General features: G+C 41.0%; 1 protein-coding gene across 1 annotated transcript in view; it reads right to left on the bottom strand.

Annotated features, from left to right (window-relative positions):
- Positions 1-25,000, bottom strand: part of unc5da (unc-5 netrin receptor Da) — a 65,529-nt gene that overhangs the window by 20,899 nt on the left and 19,630 nt on the right. The window contains exons 2-9 of the mRNA XM_030767975.1: positions 22,585-22,797; positions 14,205-14,348; positions 13,694-13,797; positions 7,595-7,775; positions 5,621-5,788; positions 4,022-4,186; positions 2,644-2,679; positions 764-949 (exon numbers count right to left, since the gene is read on the bottom strand). Coding sequence (XP_030623835.1) covers positions 764-949; positions 2,644-2,679; positions 4,022-4,186; positions 5,621-5,788; positions 7,595-7,775; positions 13,694-13,797; positions 14,205-14,348; positions 22,585-22,797 — 1,197 coding nt within the window. The remainder of the gene's footprint in view (positions 1-763; positions 950-2,643; positions 2,680-4,021; positions 4,187-5,620; positions 5,789-7,594; positions 7,776-13,693; positions 13,798-14,204; positions 14,349-22,584; positions 22,798-25,000) is intronic.

The raw sequence follows: 25,000 nt of genomic DNA, 5'->3' as shown, positions 1-25,000 counted from the left end.
CTTATCATTTCCTGTCCAGACAACTGTTGATGTGTATGTGTGTGTGTGTGTGTGTGTGTGTGTGTGTGCGCGTGCAAATACGGCAATGGCAGTGGGGTCAGTGATGCGAGCGGACAGACAGCTCACTGAACAAGGCCTATTACTGCGTAGCCAAACCAGTCGAGCTCTTTTTCACTCATTATACATCCCTCCATCATCATCACTCTCCTCCTCAGGGGGTGTTTATACGGATGGAGACGAGGAAAAGAGAAAAATGAAGAATATATCACTACACTCTCTCTCACACACACACACACACACACACACACACACAGTCACACAGTTTTGGTGGGCAAACCTTTCCTTAAGTCCTGTCCTTAAATCTCAGTGCAAGAATAAATACACTAAAAACCTTATTAACTACCCCAGGGAGGAAAGTATGGGATGTCTTAATCACCCAGAAAAAAGATAACTACCATTACCAGAGAGTACTACACAGACAGCATTAAACATTTAATTTGGTTATTAAAGAAGACTGCCTATTTTCTACAGCTAGAGTTTACTACTGCACTGAGCAAAAATTTTTTTGTTAACCTGAGTGTCCTCCAAGCACCTGTCATCATCTTGTCATAAGCATGATTTAACACTCAACCTTCTTTGCAGTCAATGTTCACGCAATGTTTCAAGAACATTAATAAGTGTATAACAGCATTGTACATAACTAACATGACTGCATGGGGTTACGGAGGACATTCAACAGAATGTTGGGGTCAGGACTTTTTACCCTGTCTGGCAGTCTTGAAGCTGAAAGACTGGAATCCTCCAGTGAGGGCAGATGAGTCGATGACGTCTACTCCGTACTCGCTTTGGTTTCGCCTGTACAGCGTTACCGCGACGATCAGGACTACCACCGTCACCACGCCGGCAGCCAGACCTGAGTACAGTGCCACGTCACTGCTGCTTTCTGCACCTGCAAATGAAGGATGATCACAGAGGACGCAAGAGTTCTCTGAACTGGAGAAAACACAAAGTGTTTGAACATAAATATTTCTTAGAGAAAAATAGAGGGAAAAGATGATTTTTTTTTCTTTAAAAAAGTATCTTATGACGTCTGAACAGGATTTAAAAGGGCCATTCTAATCACGTAAAACCAAAGGGCCAGCTTCTAAAAACAGAATTTTTACAGTCTGTTAGGTTATGGTAAAAAGTAGTCTTTTACAAATCTGGATAAACACTGTGAAGATTAGAAGGTAAGCTTAAATTTTTCTACAATGGCAATTTTTTTTAATGAAAAATGTTGCCATAGAATGAATTCACCCCCTTTCACAGTTTAAATCTTGCTTTTTTAATATTGTGTCACAGCAAAGAGTCATAGTAAATGCGTCTAATTCCACGAGGAGGTGAATATTTTGAAAGCCGCTGGAAAGGATCAAGGATTTAGAGCAGTAAGAACACTGTTGCTTTTAGTTCTCTACAGCTGTATTAAGTGGAGGGAGATGTAATCCGGGACAGAATGTTTAAAACAAGGCAAATCATTTCTGTGGATGTCTACTTCTTACTCTCAAAGTGATGACAAGGCGTCTAAGCCCCCCCCCCCCCCCCCCCCCCCACTCCCCCCGCCTCATTCACCCAGATAGTTAAAACTGTAATGTAGTGAAAAGCTCTAACAATCAGCCTCACACCTGACTGTAATTAAAAAAGGGTTTGAGTCTTGAGTTGTAAAGAGTCTGTTGTTTTCCATGGGGATTATGTGACAATACAGCACAATAGTCAACACAATAGTCAAGCTCATCTCCACTGATTAGGAGATACCTCCTTATACTCAAACAATTCAACAAGGACAAAGTTAATAATACACGGATAAAAAATAAGAAAATAAGGGCTTTCGTTTGTTAGCTGGTGGCCAATAGCACAGAGGTGAGAAATAACAATGCTGCTCACGGCTACGGTGAGTATAGAGAATGGAGACAATGGACACCAGCTTGCAGAGCTGCATTAACGGCAAACAGAGCAAGTTAATAGTTTGGCAGATAGTTTGGCAGGCTAATTAAAATCTCTCTCTCTCTCTCTCTCTTTCTGTCTTCTTGTGGCATGTGGCAGATTGAACTGTCACATGTCTAGAGAAAACACCGATAAGACTATTAGGTTCGGACAGAGTTTGACTGTGATTTTCATGGTGAATGTAAAGCTACTGTTCTTTTTTAACTTTACATTTACAAGTATGATGTTTGCTTAAGCATAAAAACCTGGAGCTTTATACTGGAAATACTGACTGAATATGAAAATATTTAAGAGTAACCATGATGTATGGGATATATTCCTTAAAGCAAGGTTTCTCAGTTAATGTAATGAGACAAAACTCTGCAATACAAGAACAACTGAGGCACTTTCTGATTAGTCCTCATTTTTGACTCAAGATATCTTGCTGAGAAATCCTGCTTAGTGGTTCCCATGTACCAAATTTATACTTTTTAATTTCACTGAAAATAAGCGGTTTCAGTTTGGCTTAGATGATTACGCTGACAAAGAATCATGCAACTGGGATTTAAACTAACCAAAAAACAAAAAACAAAACACCAATGGCATACATTTATTTCAACCATTGAGATAATAATAGAATGGAAAAAAAAAATTAAAATGACTTGGAAGACCACAGTAACTCACCTTGAGGCACCTTGACGTCATGTAGCAGTTTTCTGTCTGCATAGACACACAAGCACACAAAGATTGCAGTGTGGGCAGAATGCACACAGCACTTCCAGGCCCTGACTTGTCAAATACACTAAAAAAATGCTGATGACTCGTTCCAAAAATACACCATTTATTTTTGTTCTGTAATGAAATAGTCTGAACTCATAAGAAAGTGCAGTGAAAATGTCTTACCATACCTCTGCCAATCATTTGGTACCAGGTAATGTCATATGTGAAAAAAGATCCCTAAAGAATCTGCACAAACCATTGCATTAACTTTGAATTAAGTGTTAGACAAGTCTCGAAACGCCTAGAATTTCCTGTTTTACCACTTTAAATTTGGAGCAAGTTCTTAGCAAGACGCTGACCGCTAATTGACTTGCACTTGTTACAGTGACACTGAGTGACTCATTGGTCATAAACTGCAGGTAAGAAGCTCTGCACTATTCCTGCATTATTCAATTCGCCATCAAAGGACAAGAGAGACAGAGCTCAGCATATTTCAACTGTGTAGCATGCAACATAGGTTTTTAATTTGGGATAGTGTGTACATGGGGTGGGTTTGTGGGGGTGTTGAAGTGCGTTTCTGATAGCTACGTCAATCAGCTGGAGGCTGTGCTGACTACAGATTCATCAGAACATGATGAGTGTGGATTGGCTGCCCCCTCAGGGAGGAAGAGGAGCCAAAGATTGATTAAAGAAATGTCAGGTGGGGAAGAACGGGTATTAAAAACAGAAGATTTCTGCTCCTCTCCCGAAATTACAAAGCCAGCCGTCTTGTGAGCGCGCGCGCGTGTGTGTGTGTGTGTGTGTACGATTGACTGACTTGCTTCATTCTGCCCATGACAGCTTTAATGGTGCGTTTGTCTCTACTGATCTACCATAAACGGGCATGATTGCTCCAGCTTTCACTGTGGGAGTAAAATAGCAGCCTACATCTCCAGAATGACACGCAAACTGTTACACAGAGGTGTTAAATGAGATGATGGTGATAAGGCTGGGATTGAATTATTGTGAATCACATAAGAAGAATAAAGATGATTTAATCAGTGAAGAACACAGATGACGATGATGACGATGATGATGATGATGATGATAATGACGTCATTGAGGCTTATGATGATAACTTTCATGTTAACTCTGATGATAGGTCAGAAATAGTAAATGGTGGTTCATGAGGACATTGCTCATAATGATCACAATGATGACAAGGAGGAGAATGATGATGTTATTGTTGTTGTTGTTGATGATGATGATGATGATGATGATGATGATGATGATGGGCAGGAGGGGGAAGAAGGGAGGAGAAGAAGGAGCAGGGTGAGGAGGAGCGGGTGTGTGTAAGACTTACCTTGAGTGCAGAGATCTCCGGTGCAGTTGTCTGTGTCCAGTGCAGCTCCCTCACACAGTCTGCCCCCGTGTTTTGGTTCAGGGGCTGTGCAGTCTCTGCTACGCTGCCGTTGACACTCCGCACTGCATTCTGTCCACTGACTCCACTCTGCCCAGCCTCCATCCACTAACACACACACACACACACACACACACACACACACACACACACACACACAAACACAAAATATTTTAGCATATCAACATTTCCTAGTGCATATGATCAACAACTTTATCTTAACAACTTCAGAGAACAAAAAAAACCGGGAAAAAATCAATTCTTCAGGTGATACTGACTTTCTAGAACTGTCCAACTCCTGTGCTCAGAAAGTAGTGAGTCACTTGTTTAGGACCCACCTTTATCCTTGTGGAGAATTTGATTTTTTTTTTTCTCGGTTTGTCTCTAAAAAACTAAAAGACAATTTACTTTTGTCTTGTTCCATCAAGTTTTCTCTCCACCCAGCAACTGCACAGGTTCTTGGAGTTTCCTCTAAGGCTAATCTAAATGCAAATGATGTGTTTGCATGTAGCAGCAAAGCCTGAAGAGTCTTGCGGAAATAGTGTGCTGGTGAAGGAAGGAGATTACGTTTTTTGGGCAAGCGGTGCCCTCCTCAGATAACTTCTTCCCCAACATGTCGCGCAGTTCCCCTGTGATTGGTGCCTCCAATGAAACCATAAATTTAGCTGGTGTAAATGTACCCAGGGACAGCACCGATTACACAGAGTGGATGATAACTCTCTCTTCTGCTGTGCCCTCTCTCTCTTTTTCTTTCTTTCTTTCTCTGTCTCTGTCTGTCTGTCCGTCTGTCTAGCTCATAATTCTTATTTCCTCTGTCTCTAGGTCTGTCTACTTCATATGTTCATTATTTCCATCAATTTCTTTTCTCTTTTCTTCTCCTTCTCTGTCTCTCTGAGGAATAAAGTATTATATTTCAGACAGACAGAGCTTGAAGATGCTGAAAATGAGTTTAGGCGCCGCTTTAACAGAGATGTTTTCTAAGGCTGCCATCAGGCAGATCAGCTCCACAACTCCAGAGGCCTCTCCTATTGAGATCAATACAGCCACAGATACGCAGACACCACATAAAATTCAGCAAACAGAGGAGCTAACTCTCACAATGGCTCCCAGACAGATGGATTAGCTCCTGGTGTGTTCAGAACCATGAGTAATTAATGAGGCAGAGCAGTGAGAGACAATCATGCTGTGTGATTGACCTGCTATGCACTGTTAGGAGAAATCTTTAAGACCATTTGCTTCAGGGCCAAAAATATCTCAGGAGACAAAACAGAAACAGATATGCATATATAAGACCATGCAGACAAATCCCTGAGAAAGAACAGAGAGATTTGAATCATCTGGCTGAGACAACATTTGCAATATTATGTGAATTCTCTCTGTGATATGAATCGATACCCAATTATCTTGGGGGGTCGGGGTGCTGATGGTGTGTGTGTGTGTGTGTGTGTGTGTGTGTGTGGGGTGGGGGGTAATCTGAATCTGATGGGGGCCATTTGTGACCGTGCCGAGAATGAGAAGTGCTTGTGGTTTATGTTTCCGTACCTGGACAGGGTGTGTTGCAGGTGCTTTTCTGAACAGACATGCCCTCACAGAAAGCCCCTCCGTTGAGGGGAGCAGGGTTAGTACAGGTACGTGAGCGCTTCTGGACGCCTCTCCCACAGCGTACGTTACAGGCCGACCAGTCCGTCCAAGAAGACCACCCGCCATTTACTGGGAACAAGAACAGACAGAACCTCAGATGAGGAATGAAGGGAAAACGCCACAGGGATGAAAACAACAAGGCTTTAGAAGCTACTCTACTCTACATAATAATGTCTGCTAAATCTTATCAGAACCAGTGTGACTGACTGATCAGCTAATTGGCCCATGGAGAGTTCTTAGGCTATTATGTTAGAGGCTATTTCATATGTTGGTGGTTTCTCATCGACTTCATAAGCATGCACGGACACAACGCTGACAGAGATGCTGAAGACTTAATGAAGACAATAGATGAATAGACAGACATGTTTCTCATGAATTAATACATGAAACACCATACATGGAAAAAAATAAATAAATGAAAAGAGTGATGAATCATGCATGATGGTTAAGCATTTAACACTACTAGCATTCTTATGTCTCCTTCACAGATTTATATATTTTTTTTGTTTGTTTGTTTATGTATTTTCCACTTTTCTCATTTTGTATTTTTGTACCCTTCTGGAGCAATGTAGCATTTTTGTAATTCAGCTGTTTACCGAGTTCTCTTTTTTTTGTTTTGATTTTTTGGGTATATTTTCAAATACATTTTTAGTATACTGCTCACTCTCCACTGCTGACGTATCTCCTCTCAGTCTAAAGGAAAAAACACGATATAATAATAACATCAATTTATTAACAAAGTAAATGTATGTTCTTATTATATTATTGTTTATTATATTATTGTTTATTTATTTTCTTACTGGAGGCTTCGAGGAAACATAGAGTCTAAATTTCCACGTCAAATAGAGCTGAAAAAGGAATATAGATTTACGGATTGAAGCTCAGACTGCTCAACTACAGTGACTGCTAAGAGGTATGCTAACCTCTGTGCGCTACACTAACCAATGAGCTAACTGCCGCTCAGACTGTGCAGAAGAGTTTTGACAGCTCACATCAAAGCCTTTGCTGTGTTTAATCAAGCTTTCACTGGCACTGTGACTTTAGCCCCCATCTGCTCTACTGTCTTACGAGCACACATGGGGAGAAAGTGAATGAGTGTGCCATTACCTAACGATCACAATATTGTGCAAAAACACTAGGAGAGCACATCAATTTGCCTAATGGAGCTTAAATCCTATAAAGGACAACTTCATAGGGAGCTTTGGAATCATTAACTCATTAGACTTGTTGACAAAAATAGCCAATCAAAGACATGCTGAGAGAAAAAGAATAGTATCACACACATACAGATAGTTTAAATAAATGAGATAAGCCTCATAATTGAGTTAGCCCAAAAGCTGGCTTCAGTGAAGGTCACTGTAGGTCAATGAAGAGATGTGAAAAGCATTGATGGGTAGTATGGCCAAATGCACATAAACAGCTATAGGAAAGACATATACATTACATTGAGCTAACAGGGGAAAAGCAAAACAGCCATACATGGATTACGTCTATGGGCCCCTGGGGTCCCTCACTTTCATCTTTTAATCTTGGTGGCATAAAATGGGTGCGTGTACATTGACCTCGAAATAAAAGGGGGTCCAGAAGCCCAAGGAAAAATTTATATTTGTTTATTGTTCACAGGAAGAAAAATAATTTGACAGTTATCCAATTAAAGCCGGGTGAAGAGTCCTAAAGAGTTTTATTGAGAAAAAAAAAAAAAAATTGGGCGATGAAATTAGTGTCTGCCACCCTCTAAGGTTTTTAAACATCACAGTGTTTGTACATAGTATCTACACGACCTGTTGCCTCAGGACCTTGGCACTCATGATCAGTTCTTTTCAGCAAGTGTGACAAATTGTTGAACTGTTTTTCAAATAGTGATAAAAGACTTACCAAACACAATGACGGTGGCTGTGGCACTGCGTCTCTTAGCGACGATGTTGCTGGCCAAGCAAGTGTAATTCCCCGAGTCAGAAAGCCGAGCTTCGTTAATGATCAGGTTATGATCAGCCCGCGTGTCGATGTTTCGGTCTCCCAGGGAACTCACCGGTTCTTCATTCTTTAGCCATTCCACCTATCGAAGCAAAAAAAAAATGGCAACCTTAAGCACGCGTAGAAGTTTACCGTCTTCCCGACCAATTAGAGAACAGCGTACCAACGTAGCTATGTTCTAGATATGACCCTTAGAAGGTTGAGGAAATGTTTGTCTGCCAACTGTATTTTTCCACACATCGCAAACCAGCATGGAAGGGAGCTAGCTGTCAGCGCAAAAGAATAAAAGACTGCCTCTACACCTAGATCCTATCAGAGGACTGCATGAATGTCAAATGAAACATCAATTACAAGCAACAAACAGTGAAAGACTGAGTTCTGCTCTGAGAGTTCTGTTCTACCTGTCACAGACAGGCATAAAAGAGAAGAGAAGCAAAGGTCGCAGTGGCTACATCACCAATCTAAAAAAAAAAGTTTCTCGCTGGATACAGACTCCAGCGCTGTAATCAAGCTCAGCGGGAACGCATTCTGCCACAGTGCGCAGCTGGAGAGAGTGAAGCTAAGTATCGACCACAACTTCGGCTCCAGTGAGCTCATGAACATCAACCGTCCATCTATCAGCATGACCAAAGAGAGACCGTGGCAGGTTACTGCCACAGAATCTCCTATACATGAAACCAGGGCTATTTTTTTTTAAAGCTCTCAAACTCCTGCTGTTTTTTGTTCGAAAAAAAAAACGACTGGCATGTGTCACTGATTGAAAGAAAAGTTCACAAAGTTTCTAAAGTAGAAATCAGTCTTTAATGAGAAGAAAAACAACCATCAGAACTTGTTAGGTCCACATCTAAAAGTTGAGTGGGCGTACACTATAGTGTGGTAGTTAGAGACAAGTTTAGTTCTGTACTCAAGGATTCCCCATCAGGGTCTTGTGTAAGCTTTGGGATGGCAGGAGTTTCACAACTTTTAGGCATTATTTATTTGTCCATAACTTTAATGACTTTATTCCATAGGAACTAAGAAGATAAAAAAAATGCATTAACATGATGATGGCACCATCTTCACATGGCTAGGCCTGTAAATAGCAATCATTTGCCAATAGCTGGAGCTTTTGAACTGCCCCAGGGGGACAGAAGGAGGAACACAAGTTGATTTATGTCTGTGTATTTGAGGATTAAAACTACTCTGGCCCCTTTGGGAGTCTGTGTTTGTGTAAGTGTCCTCGCCTTGTGGATAGAGAATACAACAGCAAACACATATGCATTGGCCAAGATTGCTTTGTTCTCTCTCTGAGGCCTTAAAGAATAATGGAGGCAGGCAAATCGATAAATCTGTCGTCAAGTTGTCACCGTTGAAGCAGGCTTTTTTTTTCCTGTCCTCTCTGATGGTGGGAGAGAACTCTTTCATCATATACTTTTAATTTCACTCTTTTCTCTGTTCCACTCTGGAGCACTGATAGCAGCAGCCAGACTTTCCGTCTCTCTCTCTCTCTCTCTCTCTCTCTCTCTCTCTCTCATTATCTATCTATCTATCTATCTATCTATCTATCTATCTCTTCCTCTCTCATGTGCTCCCCTTCTTTTTATGTAAGTATCCCTCTTGTGACTTCTGTATTTAGGACACTTGATCAAGTCAGGATGTCCCTCACATTCCACAGCGTTGCCATTTCACAGCATTACGAAACGTCACATTCACAAGCAATACTCTCAGTTTTAGGTCTCCTGTATTGTCTTTCTTTCTCTCTCTCTCTCTCTCTCTCTCTCTCTCTCTCTCTCTTTACTTTAAGAATCTATAATATACCCTTTCCCTAAGTTCTTTTCCTTAATCTCTCTCGGTCTTTATCATAATCTGTCATCTTCATCATCATCATTATATTTATCCTATCACCTTCATCTTATCCTATCTATTTCTGCCGGTCCCTCTTAACGTAAGTCCTCATCTCTGATTTGTTGAAATGTTTCTCTCTCCCTCTCTCTCTCTCTCTCTCTCTCTCTCCCTCTCTCTGTCTCGCTGCTTTATATTCGTGACTTGTTTTCGGGCCTTAGTGTGGCCTCTAGGGGTAAGAGATGGGTAGATGAGAGGAGAGATGAAAACAGAGGGACAGATTCAAATGAAAGCGATAAGCCTCTGCTTGGGGAACACAGGAAATTAATTTGCTTAATTGGCACATTTGTTCCAATTACAGGCTGACGAACATTGAATGCTTAAACACCACGCCCACTAATTGCGTCTCAGGAAACACTGAGATCCTAATATTAGCACAGTGAAACCCCCTTTCTTTATGTTCTTTGATAGCGTGAGTGCTAAGGTGCCCATTCCCCAAACTATTCCATTGTCCTCTGATGTCATAACACGGGAAAAATTGGCTGTCTGATGTCATATTTTCATGGTCTTTGATGAGCGTGAGGATCTGAGAGGATAGTGGGAACAGAGGACAAATGGGATTGTCTATTGTAGGGAGCCAGGCAATGAGCTCCCTCTCTATTCATAGTGAACTCACTAGAATGCAACAGGAAAACAGCCCAACTAAAATATGATCAGGGGCTTCAAATAAATAAATAAAACTGAGGATATCAGGATAAATAGATGTATCAAAATGGAGGAAAAGCTACAATGCGTCCAAGGACAAACCTGATATTGATCCATTCAAGTGTGAAACTAAGATGGCTTTGATGTTGATGTTTGTTGAAAGCTCACATCATAGAGAAACTCACTGGGTGGCTAACTCTCAAACCCACCCCCCCCTCCTTGTGCTCAAATGGAACAGTCCTAACCTTGACTCGGAACAAAATGCGTTCCAGGCGGGTCAATCCAATTAGCCTTAAAATGGGTAAAACACCTCATAACATCGTCATCCAGCACAGAATTCGCTTTTCAGATTTACATTCATTTCGAGGGGAAGTGAAAGTGACAAGAAAGCAATTACAGAACGAGGGCTCTGTGTCCGGGTTCGTTCCATCCGACTCAATTAAGTATGAGTTTCATTAACGTCTCTCTACATTGCTTTACTTCAATCACGTCTCAGGCTTTCAAACGCAACGATGACTTTCACGAAATCACATTAAAGAAATGAACACTCCAAATCTGACAGCGTCATTTTAAGATGCAAGGGCATCTAAGACTTGCTGTGTGTCCTTCTCTCTCTCTCTCTCTCTCTCTCTCTCTTTCTCTGGCCAATGTTCTGTTTATCACAGAATAATTACATTTTAAGCACTTCAAATGACTTTGGTTCATCTGACTTTATGATTAATTGCATTATGCTTGTAAATTTAATATGTGCGTAATGATTGCAAGTTTTTTTTTTGTTCAAATTATTGAGAGTCCTTTTTTTCCTCTTACACTTTTTTTCTCTTGTCATGAGCAATTTCTATGAACTTTACCTTGACAGTTAATATCATATTTTCATTTCAGTGATTGTGTAATAGTTTTCATTATCCCATGTTCATTTTTCAATTCAGCTCTGGTGAAAAGATAATTTCAAAAAAGATTTCTCGTCAAATGGGAATGAAGAACAATGCAGAGCCACGATGTCTAACCTACAACAAAATTGTTTTGAGGTGAGCCAAGTCTGTGACCTTTTAAAAAAATGGATGAGGCGTCAACAAATTTGACCAAAAATTGTTTTTGGAATATGACTTCTAAATTAAGAGTTAGTCCGCCAAGGGGGAGCTGAAGGGCAATGCTTTAAAATGACCCAGCAACGTTCATTGACGTCTTGATCAAAGAGATCTACATTTGTTCAGTGTCCAAATTGTAATCAGCAAGCCAAACAAGAGAGAAGATTTGGCTGCCTCTTATATCTGCACAGTGGTAGAGTTCTCCAGTTTGACCTTTAGACATAGACTGGAAATAGTTTCAGCAGGCGCTGTGTGTTTTTTTTTGTTTTTTTTTGCCAACCTGTAATCTCCAATGACAACCCCCTTGATGCAGTTCACAGGGGGGGAACCATCTTGGCTCTATCTCACGTATTACCCTAGTGGCCAATACTGGCTACTATTCCACTGAATACAAAGAGCATCCCTCTTGACAAATGCGCCATCTTGGCTCTGGTGGCCTGTTTCTCATGCCTGTTTCCCTCTACATCACAAACAGCAGTCTGCTACTGAAGCCAAGGCATATTGGCTCTGACTCCAAAATGACAGATGGAATAAGATTGTTTTTTTTTGTTGTTTTTTTTTCTTTTGCCTGGCATAGATATCCACACATGGTGGCCCAGTTTACACATACTGTGGCCTGCTATGAGACTGTTAAAAACAAAGGATAAAAAAACATATGAAGCTCAAAAACCCTTCAACAAAATATCTGTCACTTCTTTCTGGAATTTGGCACAGTCCTATCACTTATGATCTCAGTTGAAACCAGGAGGCGATATGACACGGCATCTTTATCAAAACCCAACTTTGTGGGTTTGATTTTCCTCAAACTTGCTGTTTTCAAAGCTTATCACATTGCTAGGAGACTGTATACGCTCCTATCATATCTACTGAATCGAATTGGAAAACAGCATCAAAGTGTTGATGCCAGTACTTGGCTTTCGGATTCTCTTTCCAACGTTGAACAAAAAATTCCTTATCTTATCCTTCCCAACACTGGTCTCAAGGCTGTCAAATCTTATTTGCTCATATGACCAGTCTGATTCTTGAGCCTGGGGTAAAACAGGGATTAGAGTTCACCCTAACACATTCCTATTCCCAGCAGGAATTTCTTAGGCTCACCACGAGACACAACAGCAGTTGGGAAGCTCAGGAATGCTCTTTGCATTATTCACTGTCTGTGCTCTTAGCTTCGCTCTCATTCATGCATTCATGAAGAATAGCCTGTTAGATGACCAACCACACAGAGGAGAAGAAACTGAACACGGCCACTCCATTTGTGTACAGCCGAACACTCCATCATACCGCAACAGCCTGTGGGGAGGTTCCTATATCATTCACACATACACACACACACACACACACACACACACACACACACACACACACACAAAGATCATCCTGCTCCAACAGATGTGCATGCAGACTCTTAGATAGATAGATAGATAGATAGATAGATAGATAGATAGATAGATAGATAGATAGATAGATAGACAGACACAGAGAGAGTGTGAGAGAAAGTGCGATTTACATTTGAAAGTATTTGCATGGGCAAACATTCTGTCACAGCTTCACTTTTCGATAAATGCAGCGAAAAGCTGTGAAGCTGCTAAAAGCTGATAATAACATGGCCTGGTGATGTAACCAGTCTGTATCGTGTGAGAAGAGAATGGCTTGAGCTCAGTAAATCTGACTGAGTAAACCCTGACACCTGAATAAATCACTGACTGACAAACCCACATGATAAAGCAAGCCAATATGCTGGAGAACTTTCACCAGAGGAAAATTACACTCCTCAAACGTTTTTTTTTTTTATTTCAGGTCAGTGTGAAAATACAGTTTTAGAATGTGCCTGGCTTTAAAGAGTTGGTTTGAAGATCATATGGCAAAGATCAAAACCTTTCATTCTTTAACATATTCTTATCTTGAACTCACTCTATTGAAAGGGATCTGATGCCTTCAACTGCCCGCAATAGCTGAGTGTCAAGATGCTGAAATGAGTGTTCTTAGAAAAATGAGAAAAATACTAGGTCTTTATCTACATTATCAAAACCTGTGGAATGGATCATCAACTCTCATCAATAGAGATGTCTCGAGGTAAGAATGCAATCGTGAAGAAATTTAAAAGAAAGAAACAACAAGAAAGAATTTTCAAGTTATAATATTTTCAAGTTATAATATTTTCACCAATGCCAGTTACAGCTGCAAATGCACCATTTATTTACAGCTGACTCAACCCAATACTCATCCTTTTCATGTGTCATTTACATTCAATACGATCCCTCATGGTTTTAAAACAGCAGATTATTACAGTAACACGAAAGGTACTTAAGTGATTACTTACATACGTGTTCTTATTACAATACCATAATAAGAACGCACACGGGGGAAATGTGGGATTTGGTCTTACCTCTGCAGGGGGCACTCCCTCTGGAGGGCGACAGTGAAGGACGATCATGCCTTTGATTGGCACCTCTTTCCCCTGTGGCTCCTGTTCAAAGTTCTTCCGTAGATCTGACACAGCAGACAGAAAAAAAAATGTCTTTAAGGGGCAAGTTTACAAGTACAACAAACATCTATCACAATGGTAGACCCGTAGCTACTTTTCTAGAATTAGAGTGTTGCGCTGCAGAACCTCCTACGTAATTCCATTACAGGTTGAAAACCCATTCTGTTTCTCATTTGGTGTTACCGACTCTTTTTGTTTACTCTCAAAACAGCACTTTTAGGTGGCTTCAGGATCCTCCTCAGTCAGGCCGTCTTCTCTTATTAGAAAAGTCTTGCAGTTGCAGTTCATTTTATGCAAAAAACAACTTACAGAATCAACACAGAATTTACCTCAGCGCAGGGGCGTTACTGAGTGAGTTTACATGTCACGTGGTGTGTTGGCCGATTGTAAACGGTACAGCGGTGGTACTCACATGCGATTCTTACTGTGGCCTTGCGGCTTTTGGATGTTCCCAGGTGACTCCAAGCCACACACAGACACCAGTAATCTTCCGGGCCATGGAAGTCCTCCACCTGCTGCCTCGATACGTTTATCGTTACTTCTCGGATCTTCAGTCCTGCGCACGGGGAGAGAAAAGCCATCAGTCAGGAGCCCCCCCACAGAGACGGCAAATTCATTCCTTACAATAGTATTAATTTGTTTTTGTTATGAAAATTCTCTAAAATAATTTGTCTGAAAGGACAGTCTGTGCTGGGCGATGTGTCTCTAATTAGAGAAGATAAGGTGTGAGATTGTCGTTGTTTTGGCTCTCTGAGATCTCTTGAGAACTCAAACGTTTTACAAACGAGCATCAAAACACTATCCTCGTTGGGCGTATATTACCATACATGTCTCCTAATGCCAAATATGCAAATAAATCATCATATTGTTTTAACAGGATACTTTTATTTTCAGACAGTCTAATGGCCATGGAATATATATTCCCCAAAACAGGCATTCAGGCATTTTAAAGGTTCATTTCTTAAAACTGGTCATGTATGGATGGATTTTCCTCACCTCTGGGTACGTTTAAGTTAATTTCTTAGTAATGAGATATTCAGTGGTCAGTCCTGCTGTGTCTTTTAGCACTTTGGAATCCATACATACATACAAACACACACACACACACGCATATGTGTGTGTGTGTGTGTGTGTGTGTGTGTGTGTGTGTATATATATATATATATATATATATATATATATATATATATATGCGTGTGTGTGTGTGTGTATGTATGTATGTATATATAGCTGAAAGATTTTACAGCAGGCAACCAGCATGAAGTAGAATGAAGGCATGTAACATTTCTCCTCCATAAATAAAGAGAGAGAAAGCACTGACTGCATGTGAAACCGCAAAAGTCCATTAAAATATAATGTTCATCTCTCTTAGAGATCTCAACCACAGAAAGTGACTCTACTCGTTGGCACCACTCCAAAACGACTCCTCACCCTGCATTCCTCTATAATGTGTTCTCTCTGCCACAGGCCTAATTTTGCCTCTGTTGTCATGTCAACTGTGAATAAAATTAAAAAAAAAAAAAAAAAAACTCTTCAAGGGGGTCGATTTCTCCGCTTTCTAGCCTGCGATTAAAAATGATACGAGAAAATGTGAATTTCATTCTGTGGATGAGTGAATGAAGCTCCAATACCACAAACTGATAGAGGGAGGAAAAAGAATAATGAGTTGATGATTATAAGTAAATGCATTTTAAATGAAACTGTTTTGTGATTTTAGGTTTCAAATAAGTAGAGAGGCAAAAATCACGATACTAAAATATTTGCAAGGCGGACTCATATGTATAAACCTCTCCGACTTCCCCAAGCGGGAAAGGAAGCTCAATCAACAAAATCACCCCCTTTTTAAAATGTCCACGGCAAAGAAACTTCCAAATGTACATCGTACATTATGATTATTTTGATCCAGACTGAAATGCTGAATATAAGAGAGCACTGTAGACTCGGGGATTAAAAAAAAAAAAAAAAAGTTAGAGAAAGAGAGAGTTTGCGCTAAGATGATGACAGATAGGAAATCTAAAGAACAGAGAGAGAGAGAGAGAGAGAGAGAGAGAGAGAGAGAGAGAGAGAGAGAGAGATCCAGTCGGGTCAGGACACAGTGCAGTTGTAATCTTTTTTAAATCTCAATGATTATCTCTCAAAGAGCTCGGTGGGGAGCTTGGCTTGTTATGCCTGAAGGAGAGCACTGCTGGAGAAGTCAGACTGAATATACCTGTCGTGCGCCAGGACACACTCCCGCCTCCTGTGCACGACTGGGAAGTATCCACATCCTCACCTCAGTTCTTCAGCTTTTATCAATGTAAAACCTGTGTGATTTTTTTTATTTTATTTCTTCTCTTTTCTTCTATGCACTTTCAGTCATGTCAGATAATCAGCAGTTGACACTGGTGAACATACAGCTAGCTTGTCATTTCTCCTCATGTAGAACGAAAGCACACAGAGAACGAGGATTGCTGGAGCATTGAAGATAAGTTATAAACATATAAATTCACAGATATCTTTTGGGAAGAGCCTTTAGCCTATGAATAAATTATATCAATGTGAAAAATAAAACTTGCTCTCTTGAAATGGGAAACTTGTGTTGCATTGGCTGGCAAAGGCAAACATAGGAGGAGAATGAATAGGAGATGGATTTGAAGGCGTATCCAGTGGGGCATAGAGGAATCCTGCAACATTCTAGATCATTACGGGCACTCTTTTGGAACTGGTAGAGGCACTCTTTTGGAACTGGTAGAGGCACTCTTTTGGAAGTGGTAGAGGCAAGCCAAGACTGGGATTAAATGACAAACAGGGACAAAGTAGCCAAAAGACAAACTGCTGCTGTGGAGAAAAGTTTCTTTCTGGAAGCAAGGATGACTTTGAATAAACAATATAAATCATAATTTCAAGGGACATTGTGTGTGTGTGTGTGTGTGTGTGTGTGTGTTTGAGTGTGGCATGCAGGGAAAAGCAAAACAGGAGGCCAAGGCTTGACTAATGATTATAAATTCACCACACTGAATGCTTAAAACTTGGAATCTTCTCCATTTCTCTCACTCCCTGAATTTCTTCAAACATCACACTGTCTCATTACTCTCTTTTTTCTATTTTTCAGTCTCCTTCTTTTCCCCTCTCTTCCATCTCTTCTTTCTTATCTGTGCCATCCATTCATTTGTCCCTGGTTCCCCAATAATTCTCTGTCTAGATCTGCTCATTGCTCATAGAGCTGAAAATCTCCATTGATTCAGAAGTGGCAACAATACTAGCCTCTCTCTCTCTCTCTCTCTCGCCCTCCCTCCCGCTCTTTCAAAAAGGATACTCATTTCTCTGTGTCTCTAATAAAAGTCAGTTTTGCAGTTCTGGCATTCAGCTGTGTGGTAATGGGAGAATAGTGTGAATAGGAAGATATATATGGAGGAAAAGCATTCAGGTCTGTTTTAGCATTTTGGTATTTGTGTACACAGACAGATTTGAAGTCATCTCTATGGGTCTTCCTGTCTGTAGAGACAGTCGGGAGTAGTCTATCTCTCTCTCTCTCTCTCTCTCTCTCTCTCTGGGTATGGAGGGAGATTTTCTGGCTACAGCTGCCTCTCTGTGTATGAAGGTGCTTGGACAACTCAGGCTCTGGTTGAATCTGAGTGGGATTAGTGAGCTCTACTCATCTCCTCCCCTCATCTTTCTGTCCTCTCTCTTCTCCCTCTCATCCCTCTTTCTCTCAGGGCCTGGCCCAGACCTTCTCATATGATCTCTCCTCAAGCTCTGGCTGCTTCAGACTCTTCTGCCTGCCAGCAGTCCAACATGATGTGTGTGTGTGTGTGTGTGTATACTGCTGATGACAAAGTCTTTGAGCATAAATGGGTATCTCCAGGGGAAAAGTGACTTGTGTCATCTTTGTGTGCCTTCTGATCCAGTTGGCTCTCAGCATGTGTTTGTGTATATGTTCGTATGTGTTTGTGTGTGAGTGTGTGTGTGTGTGTGTGTGTGTGTTGGGGGAGGGGGGGGGCTGTGTGTGTCTCTTGTTGGACTACTTAACACAGCACAGAGGATTAGTAATCTCCATTCACTAGGCAAGTGGTGTGAGTCTGTGTGTGTGTGTATGAGCAATGCTTGTCAGCTGCACACACTTGGGGAGCTTTGGGGGCGATGTTTGTATGAGTTTGACACTTGAACGTAGCTATGTTGGTGATGGCCATGAACCCAAAGCCCTTCAGACAAGCAGAACATGTTTCAGTTGCATTCAGCCTGTCAGTGCCCTTGCTAATCCACCATTCAAAGGCCTGGGAGAACATGTGTATAAAAGGGCCGTGCAAACACACTGACATCGCCGGTTTTAATCCTCATCCAAAAAAGCCATGTCTGATAATTCTATTTATCCACAGAACCCTATTTCTGGAGTCGACCCCCCCCCCCCCCCCCCCCCCCCCGCCCTCCCTCCCCCACTCCTGCTTCCTTTCTCCCTTTCTTGTGCCCCTTTTTTTTAACATCATATGTCTACATTTATTGTTAGTGTCTGTATGTTCTCTTTTTCATCTCCCTGTCTATCTGTCCTCTTTTGGATCTCTCTCTCTCTCTTTCTCTCTCTCTCAGCTGGAGGTAGATTATATTTCTCAGTGGGCTGGCTGTGATCTTAATGCACAATGGTGGATGTCAATCCTATTCGCAGTCACCAAACTGCAGGAGTGGAATACACACCTCAATGTACTGCACCATCCCTCTCTTTTTTTCTTTCTTTCTTTTTTTTATACATCTATCCATCTCCCAGTTAGGCTCTGTCTTTTACACACTTTATCCCTTGCCCTGTCAATCTTTATGTCTCTCCCCCCTTCATTTTAGCCTATTTCACCTCCCCAACCGAAAAGCCACCGTTTCCCTTTCCCGTTCCGTTTTGAAACCCTCCTCCCCAATTTGTCTGTGCCTCTTCTCTTCTTTTCCTCTTACATCTCTCTCCCTACATTTTTCTTTTGTCCTTTAAATCTCTCCATCCACTGACACATACCTCTCTCTTCATTTCTTTCTGCCTCTTTCGTCTTAAATCTTTCGGCGCCCACCACTCTTTCCCTTTGTCCCTCTGTCCCTAAATCACCTCTCCAGCAGCTGTCTCCTCAGTCTGTACCTCCTTCCATAAATCTCTGCATCCTCTTCTCTTTTCTTCTCTCTGTCCATCCACTGGTGGGATCAGGAGCCTTTGGAGTGAGTGCAATATCGATCTATCAGCAGTAGGGCTTTACTTTTCAAACAGAGAGGGCTTCACTATCAGACCCCTGCTCTTTTCAAACCCACCTGAGTTACTATGGATACTGAGTCTGAGTGACACTTTGAAGTGTTCCTGAAAGAGCTCCCTCCCTCCTATGAAAAGGGAAGTTTTGTCCCCCATAGGATGATGGCTGAAAGTCATAAAAAGCTTCTGATTTCAATGCTTTATCTTGGCTTACGCGTGGTGTTTGGTTTGTCCATTTTTGGTCTTGCTAGTCTCGAGCTATACGCAAACAGATCTTTGTGACGCATTTCAGCACACAAACAAAAACAGCAGCTGTGCTATGCAAACATACAAACACACACACACACACACACACAAACACACACATACACACACACACACACACACACACAGATTTCCTTAGCTTGCAGCGAGGTGTTGGAACATTGCTGTCACCCTCTGTTAGTCGCCTGTTTTCCATGCCCTGGCCACCTATGGAGCAGCACTCATGCACGATCAGCATGACGACTATCACCCACGGCAACACATTTTAGCTGGTGACAACACATAAGAGCAATGTTCAGAGGCAAGCTTGGAACATTTAGTCAAAAGACTATGAAGATGAAAGCTGTTGAGTCCCTATCGTGATTATACAAATCTGTGATTTGTATAATCACACATACAAACATAAAATGTGCTAATACCACTCACTTTTTTTTTTTTTTTTTTCTGAAATGCTTTGCTCAATGTAAATTCCCTGTGCACTCGTCTGCATTAAATTATGAATATTTGTCTTGTCTGCAAACTCAAAACGTTTCCTGGACAGAGTTATCTCTCTGCCATTTATCTCCCAAAACACGACAACTCAGTCTATTCCCCCACCGGCTTCAGATTCTCAGATTCATTTTATATTTTCAGCCGCTGATGGTGAGGATGTGTTAACCAGCTTCGTGCTTTATAAGTTTACAAGCCCACATCTGGTCACAGGACAACGTGTGAATATTTTATATTTAGTACCACCGGACTTTTGTCACTTGCTTGAAAATGCACTTGATAAGGTGTGGATGAGTGACCAGCCTCTTTCTCTGAAACACGGCCTGTGAAAACTGTGTCACCCGTTCACTGAAGAAAGAATGTGAATATCTTACACGTTAAGGTAGATACACATGAATTTATGCTTCAGTTTACAACTATAGTGTAAATCAAGTGTGATTAAACCACATGTTTGGTTTTCAGATTTTTAATTGTTCTGCCTTTTACTGAAGGCCTAATTGGCCCGTACCTATATATAAAACTGTAATGATATGATGCCAAACAAAAAGTGAGGAAAAGTTAATGTAAGAATATTCAGCAAGGCTAAATGAACTTTAAAGGTGTTGATAGATTTTCCCAGTGGGAGTTTCTTTAACGCTGCTTCATGGGCTGTGTGAACATATAAAATACAGACCCTGTTTTTGAGTAAAGATGAAAGTTACATCTAATTTATTTATACATGCATATATGTATTTTTAAGTGAGTTTCAGCATACAAACATACCAATATCTCCGACTCACCTCATAAGTGTCATTGAACCTACAGGTATATCTGTCCAACAACGTAATTTGGAAAACATTTAGACCCAGCCTGAATCTTTTAATGTGCCCTGAAGTACTTTGAAATGCCTGGATGCGCTTTCAGAACTTATCTGTCATGAAGTCTGACAGTTTTCAAAGTACTTTCCATTACCTGAGCACTGAAGTGAAATGTGCACTATCTGTAAGAAGAAAGAGCTGTGGTATGTTCTGATGTTACAGAGTCATATTTTTTTTTTTTTCAGGCTAGTTGAAGATGGCTTGTGTTTGGGTCATAGATTGTTTTGGGCTTTGACCCATTCTAGAGTTATTACAGCTACTGCTAATGGCCAACGCACCCCTGAACCCTGGCTGAACCTTTTTGTGGCTTTGTCAAGCAGGAAAAGACATCAAAGAAAGATCCAATTTCATCTTCAGCAATCACAGTGCTTTACCGCTAGCCTCAAAGATGCCCAAATGCTGAGAGGCATTCTCACATGCGCACACATACTAAAATACAGATGCATAATTATGTGTGCAATGATAAAAGCGGTACAGCCCTCCTGACTTTGAGAAATCTGCAATAAAAGCACTTGCAAAATTGTGTGTGTGTGTGTGTGTGTATCTGAAGTAGTGAGTAACACATGCTTTAATCCTGTTCATACATTGTTTGTTAGGCTTTATAATCTTTCATGGAAGGACTGGAAGGTTTCACAGCTCTGAGAGATTTACTATTTGTCAATGAGTGACTCCATTCAGTTTGGCAGGAAAAATAATAATAATAAAAAAAAAAGAAGATGGAAAAAAAGAGCACTGAACAAACATGTCGGACAGCCCAAGGACACTGGCACGCTTGTTATCAGAGTTTGATTTATTGGTCTGGCTCTGGAACAGGAGATGGTATCAGTATGTATCTGTGCTTGTTGGGGACCCCAGTCTTAATCAATGGAGCGTCACAGATCAACAGTCCTGATTAACTAGTCTAACAGCCAGAAGCAGTTTATTGGCCCATGTTACCCATGCGTGGTTTGTTCTCTTTGTTAGAAACACAGACAGAAGTGAAAATGAATGTAACACAAATATGTATGCATTTATGAATGTAACACACACACACACACACACACACGCACGAACAGTCACAAACCCAGATGTGACCAGAATAATGACAATTACATTGATAATAAAAGGAAAATGGGTTCAGTACAAATGGGCGGGTCAATCAAAATACTGTGTGTTACTGCACAGTAAAACCAAAGCGAGAAAGTCATTGATTGTGTTCTGTCAGTGAACTACAGCGGAGGGAATAATAATATTACAGAGACTATAAAATTATTATTTAAACATATTTATTTTTAAATTTGTTGAACAAACACCTAAATTATGTGAGTAGGAATCAAACTGTGGGTAGACATCAGTATGCAGGCCTACCAAATTCAAAGTGAGCAATTTGTCTCTGTCTCTATGTAATGAACTTTATCTGACTTTGCACAAAATGAAATTAATAAATACATAAATAAAAATAATAACTTTTATGTGGACGGTGAGGTCCTGCAATTCACCAGAGAGTACACTTTCTCGCAATTGCATCAGTGAAAAACTGTTCTTTTAGTGTTCAAAACCGCACCGAATAATCACTAAATGCAACTATTGTTTTCTTTGATGCTCTTACTGATTTTATGTTTAGTTTGATCAAAAGTGATGTGAAAGATGAAACACTGGTGCAACTTCATCCAGACTGCTGGATCTGACATACTACTCAAACTCTTTGAACTCTCAGTTAGCCATCAAAGTTTCTCTGGTATTTATGAGTGTGTGTATGTGAGTGTGTGAGTTTGTGTGAGCAGTCTATGTGTGATGTGTCAGAGTGTGTGTGTGTGTGTGTGTGTGCGTGTATGAGAGAGAGAGAGAGAGAGAGAGAGAGAGAGAGAGAGAGAGAGAGCGCAAAGGAAGGGGTTGGGAGGAAGGGAGAGACAAGGAGAGAGAATCAAAGAAAAATTGTAAATGCATGTGTGTGTGTGTGTGTGTGTGTCTATGTTACTCTGTATGTGAAGTGTGTATGTCTTTCTCACCGGTTCCCAGGTCGGTGTGTTCCAGTGAAGTGTGTTGGTTCTGGTGGACCCACTCTCCATTGCATTTGAAGAAGATCTGCAGTGCAGGTCTGGCTCGGCACCGCAGTTTGATGGGGTTGCTCTTGACAATGTAGGCATCATCTGGCTCCTGCAGGAAGTGGGGTAGCGTTCCAGCCAGAGCCGACTGGGAATGCTGCAGGCCATCCCTGGATCCTGAAATTACAGTGCAAGGAAAGACTAAAGAGTTAATGCATGCATCAGTCAAAAAAAAAAAAGATTCTGAATTATTCTGACATCTTTCATGTTAATTTGGTCAATATTTATGTTGCAGTGGTACGGAAATAGCTCAGTAGCAAGAAGACTGGGGGTTCAAAACCCACACCTTATGGATCACTTGTGTTCTCTTAAGCAATCACCCCCACTTTTGCCAAAGAGACGTGTCATGTCTGTCATGCAAAACACTAACGCTAAATTGCTGTGGATAAGAACATCAGCAAAATCATTGTTTCCCAATTGTGCTCTTGGAGGCCAAGAGGTTCTCACGTTTTAAATGTTGCCTCAGCTAATCAAGAGCTTGATAAGTAGTTGATGAATATGAATCAGGATTGTTAGAAAAGACAGAGACCTAAAACATGCTGTACTTTTACCCTTCAGGAGTCAGATTGGAAAACACAGAACTAAACGGATAAATGTAATGAAATTGAATGCTATTCTTTAACCAGAAGAACTGAGTAAGACACTTGGATCACCTACTGTACATGACACTGGACCTTATGAAATGGAATTAAAACCTACGTGCAACCATTTAAGCCGCATGTGATATTCTGTAGCTACAGATACAATGGGGAAATTTGTTAAAGGCTAATTGTGTTAGCTGTCAACAAACACTGTTTAGATATAAAAACTTGAGAAACACAATAATAACAGTAATAAGCTCTTTGTCATAGTGAGTGGAAAGGAGCTGGCAACAGAACAATATCAGAGCGACACAGCAACTGCTATTTCAAGACCCCTCATTTGATGGCTGCTTCTCAATATGTTAGGGATTGCTGCTGTTATACACACACACACACACACACACACACACACACGCACACTCACACACACACACACGCGCACGCATACACAAAAATGCTGAACGTTGGATCTTGTTTGTTGTGTGATGACAATCCTGTCATGTATTAAGCAGAAGAGGGACAGTCCATGTTTCGGTGAGGAGGGATTCTTGGAGGTGCCTGACAGGTATTTTTCTGTCTATTCACATAATCACACACGCTACGTAGCTTCTGACAGAACCATGACTCACTTTGTTAACCAACCTGTCAATCAGTCTCAATTTGCCACAGGATTTTTCAAATGGGCAGAGGTAGACAACTGACTCGTAGCTGTATATCAGACAAGCATAACTTCTTGCTTTGTTGGAAGAGTAGCATTTTTTAAATAGGCTGAATATATTAGCTGTCATCTTTCTCTGTCTCAGAAATACATATACCTGTATTAGAACATTAAGTCCACTCTCATGCACTGGGCAGAGGAACGCTCAGCAAAGAATCATTGATTGCTGAGATACTCCTCGATCTGTATTAGTTCTGAAATGGGTATAACCTTTGTATGGTTCTCTCTCTCTCTCTCTCTCTCTCTCTCTGTCTCTCTGCGTGCGTATGTGTGTGTGTGTGTGTGTACCAGTGATTACAGAAGATTGTACAAAAGATTTGTACAAACGGTATTTAATCTGGCCCCAAGACAGCTCCTTTGTGCATGATTGTGTGTATGTACGCGTGCACGTATCTGTGTGCTTGTATGTGTGTGCGTGTGTGTGTGTGTGTGTGTATCTGGGTGTGTGCGGGAGGGGTGTGTGTGCCTGTGTGACTGCAGACAGGTGTTTAATTCTTTAGAAGGATATCTCCTGATTGGGGTGAACAGATAAATGACTCTCTGTGTGTGATTCACTGGTGGTGAAAATCACAGCTTCTATAATTCCAGCCCCTCCCTTCTCCTTTCTGTCTCTCCATCCCTCATTCTCTCCCTCCTTCATCACTACGCATTCATTCCCGGAATTGTATCGCAGTAGAAACGCATCCTTTTAATTCTAAAATGAGAAAAACTCTGGACAAATGTGTTCTGGCTGTTATCTTCCAGCGTGTTGCACCTAAATGTTTATAAAAGGACAATTTGCATTTTCCTCTCAGGTGAACACACACATGCACACGCACACACACACACACACACTGAATATTTGAGTTGTGTATCACATTCTTTTATCCTTGCTGTGCCACAGATGTTCAGGGGGGCTTCACATGAAAGGAAAGAATATTCATCTGACTACGGCAACAGATAAAAGGAGAAAAGTGTCATGTGGAAATGGGTGAAAACGCCTCTTTTACATGATAGAAAGCTCTTCAGACGAGTGCTGTAT

Source organism: Chanos chanos, chromosome 3, assembly GCF_902362185.1.
Source record: "Chanos chanos chromosome 3, fChaCha1.1, whole genome shotgun sequence".
Classification (NCBI taxonomy): Eukaryota; Metazoa; Chordata; class Actinopteri; order Gonorynchiformes; family Chanidae; genus Chanos; species Chanos chanos.
The sequence above is the reverse complement of the archived record's forward strand: the minus strand, read 5'-3'. Positions and strand labels throughout refer to the sequence as shown.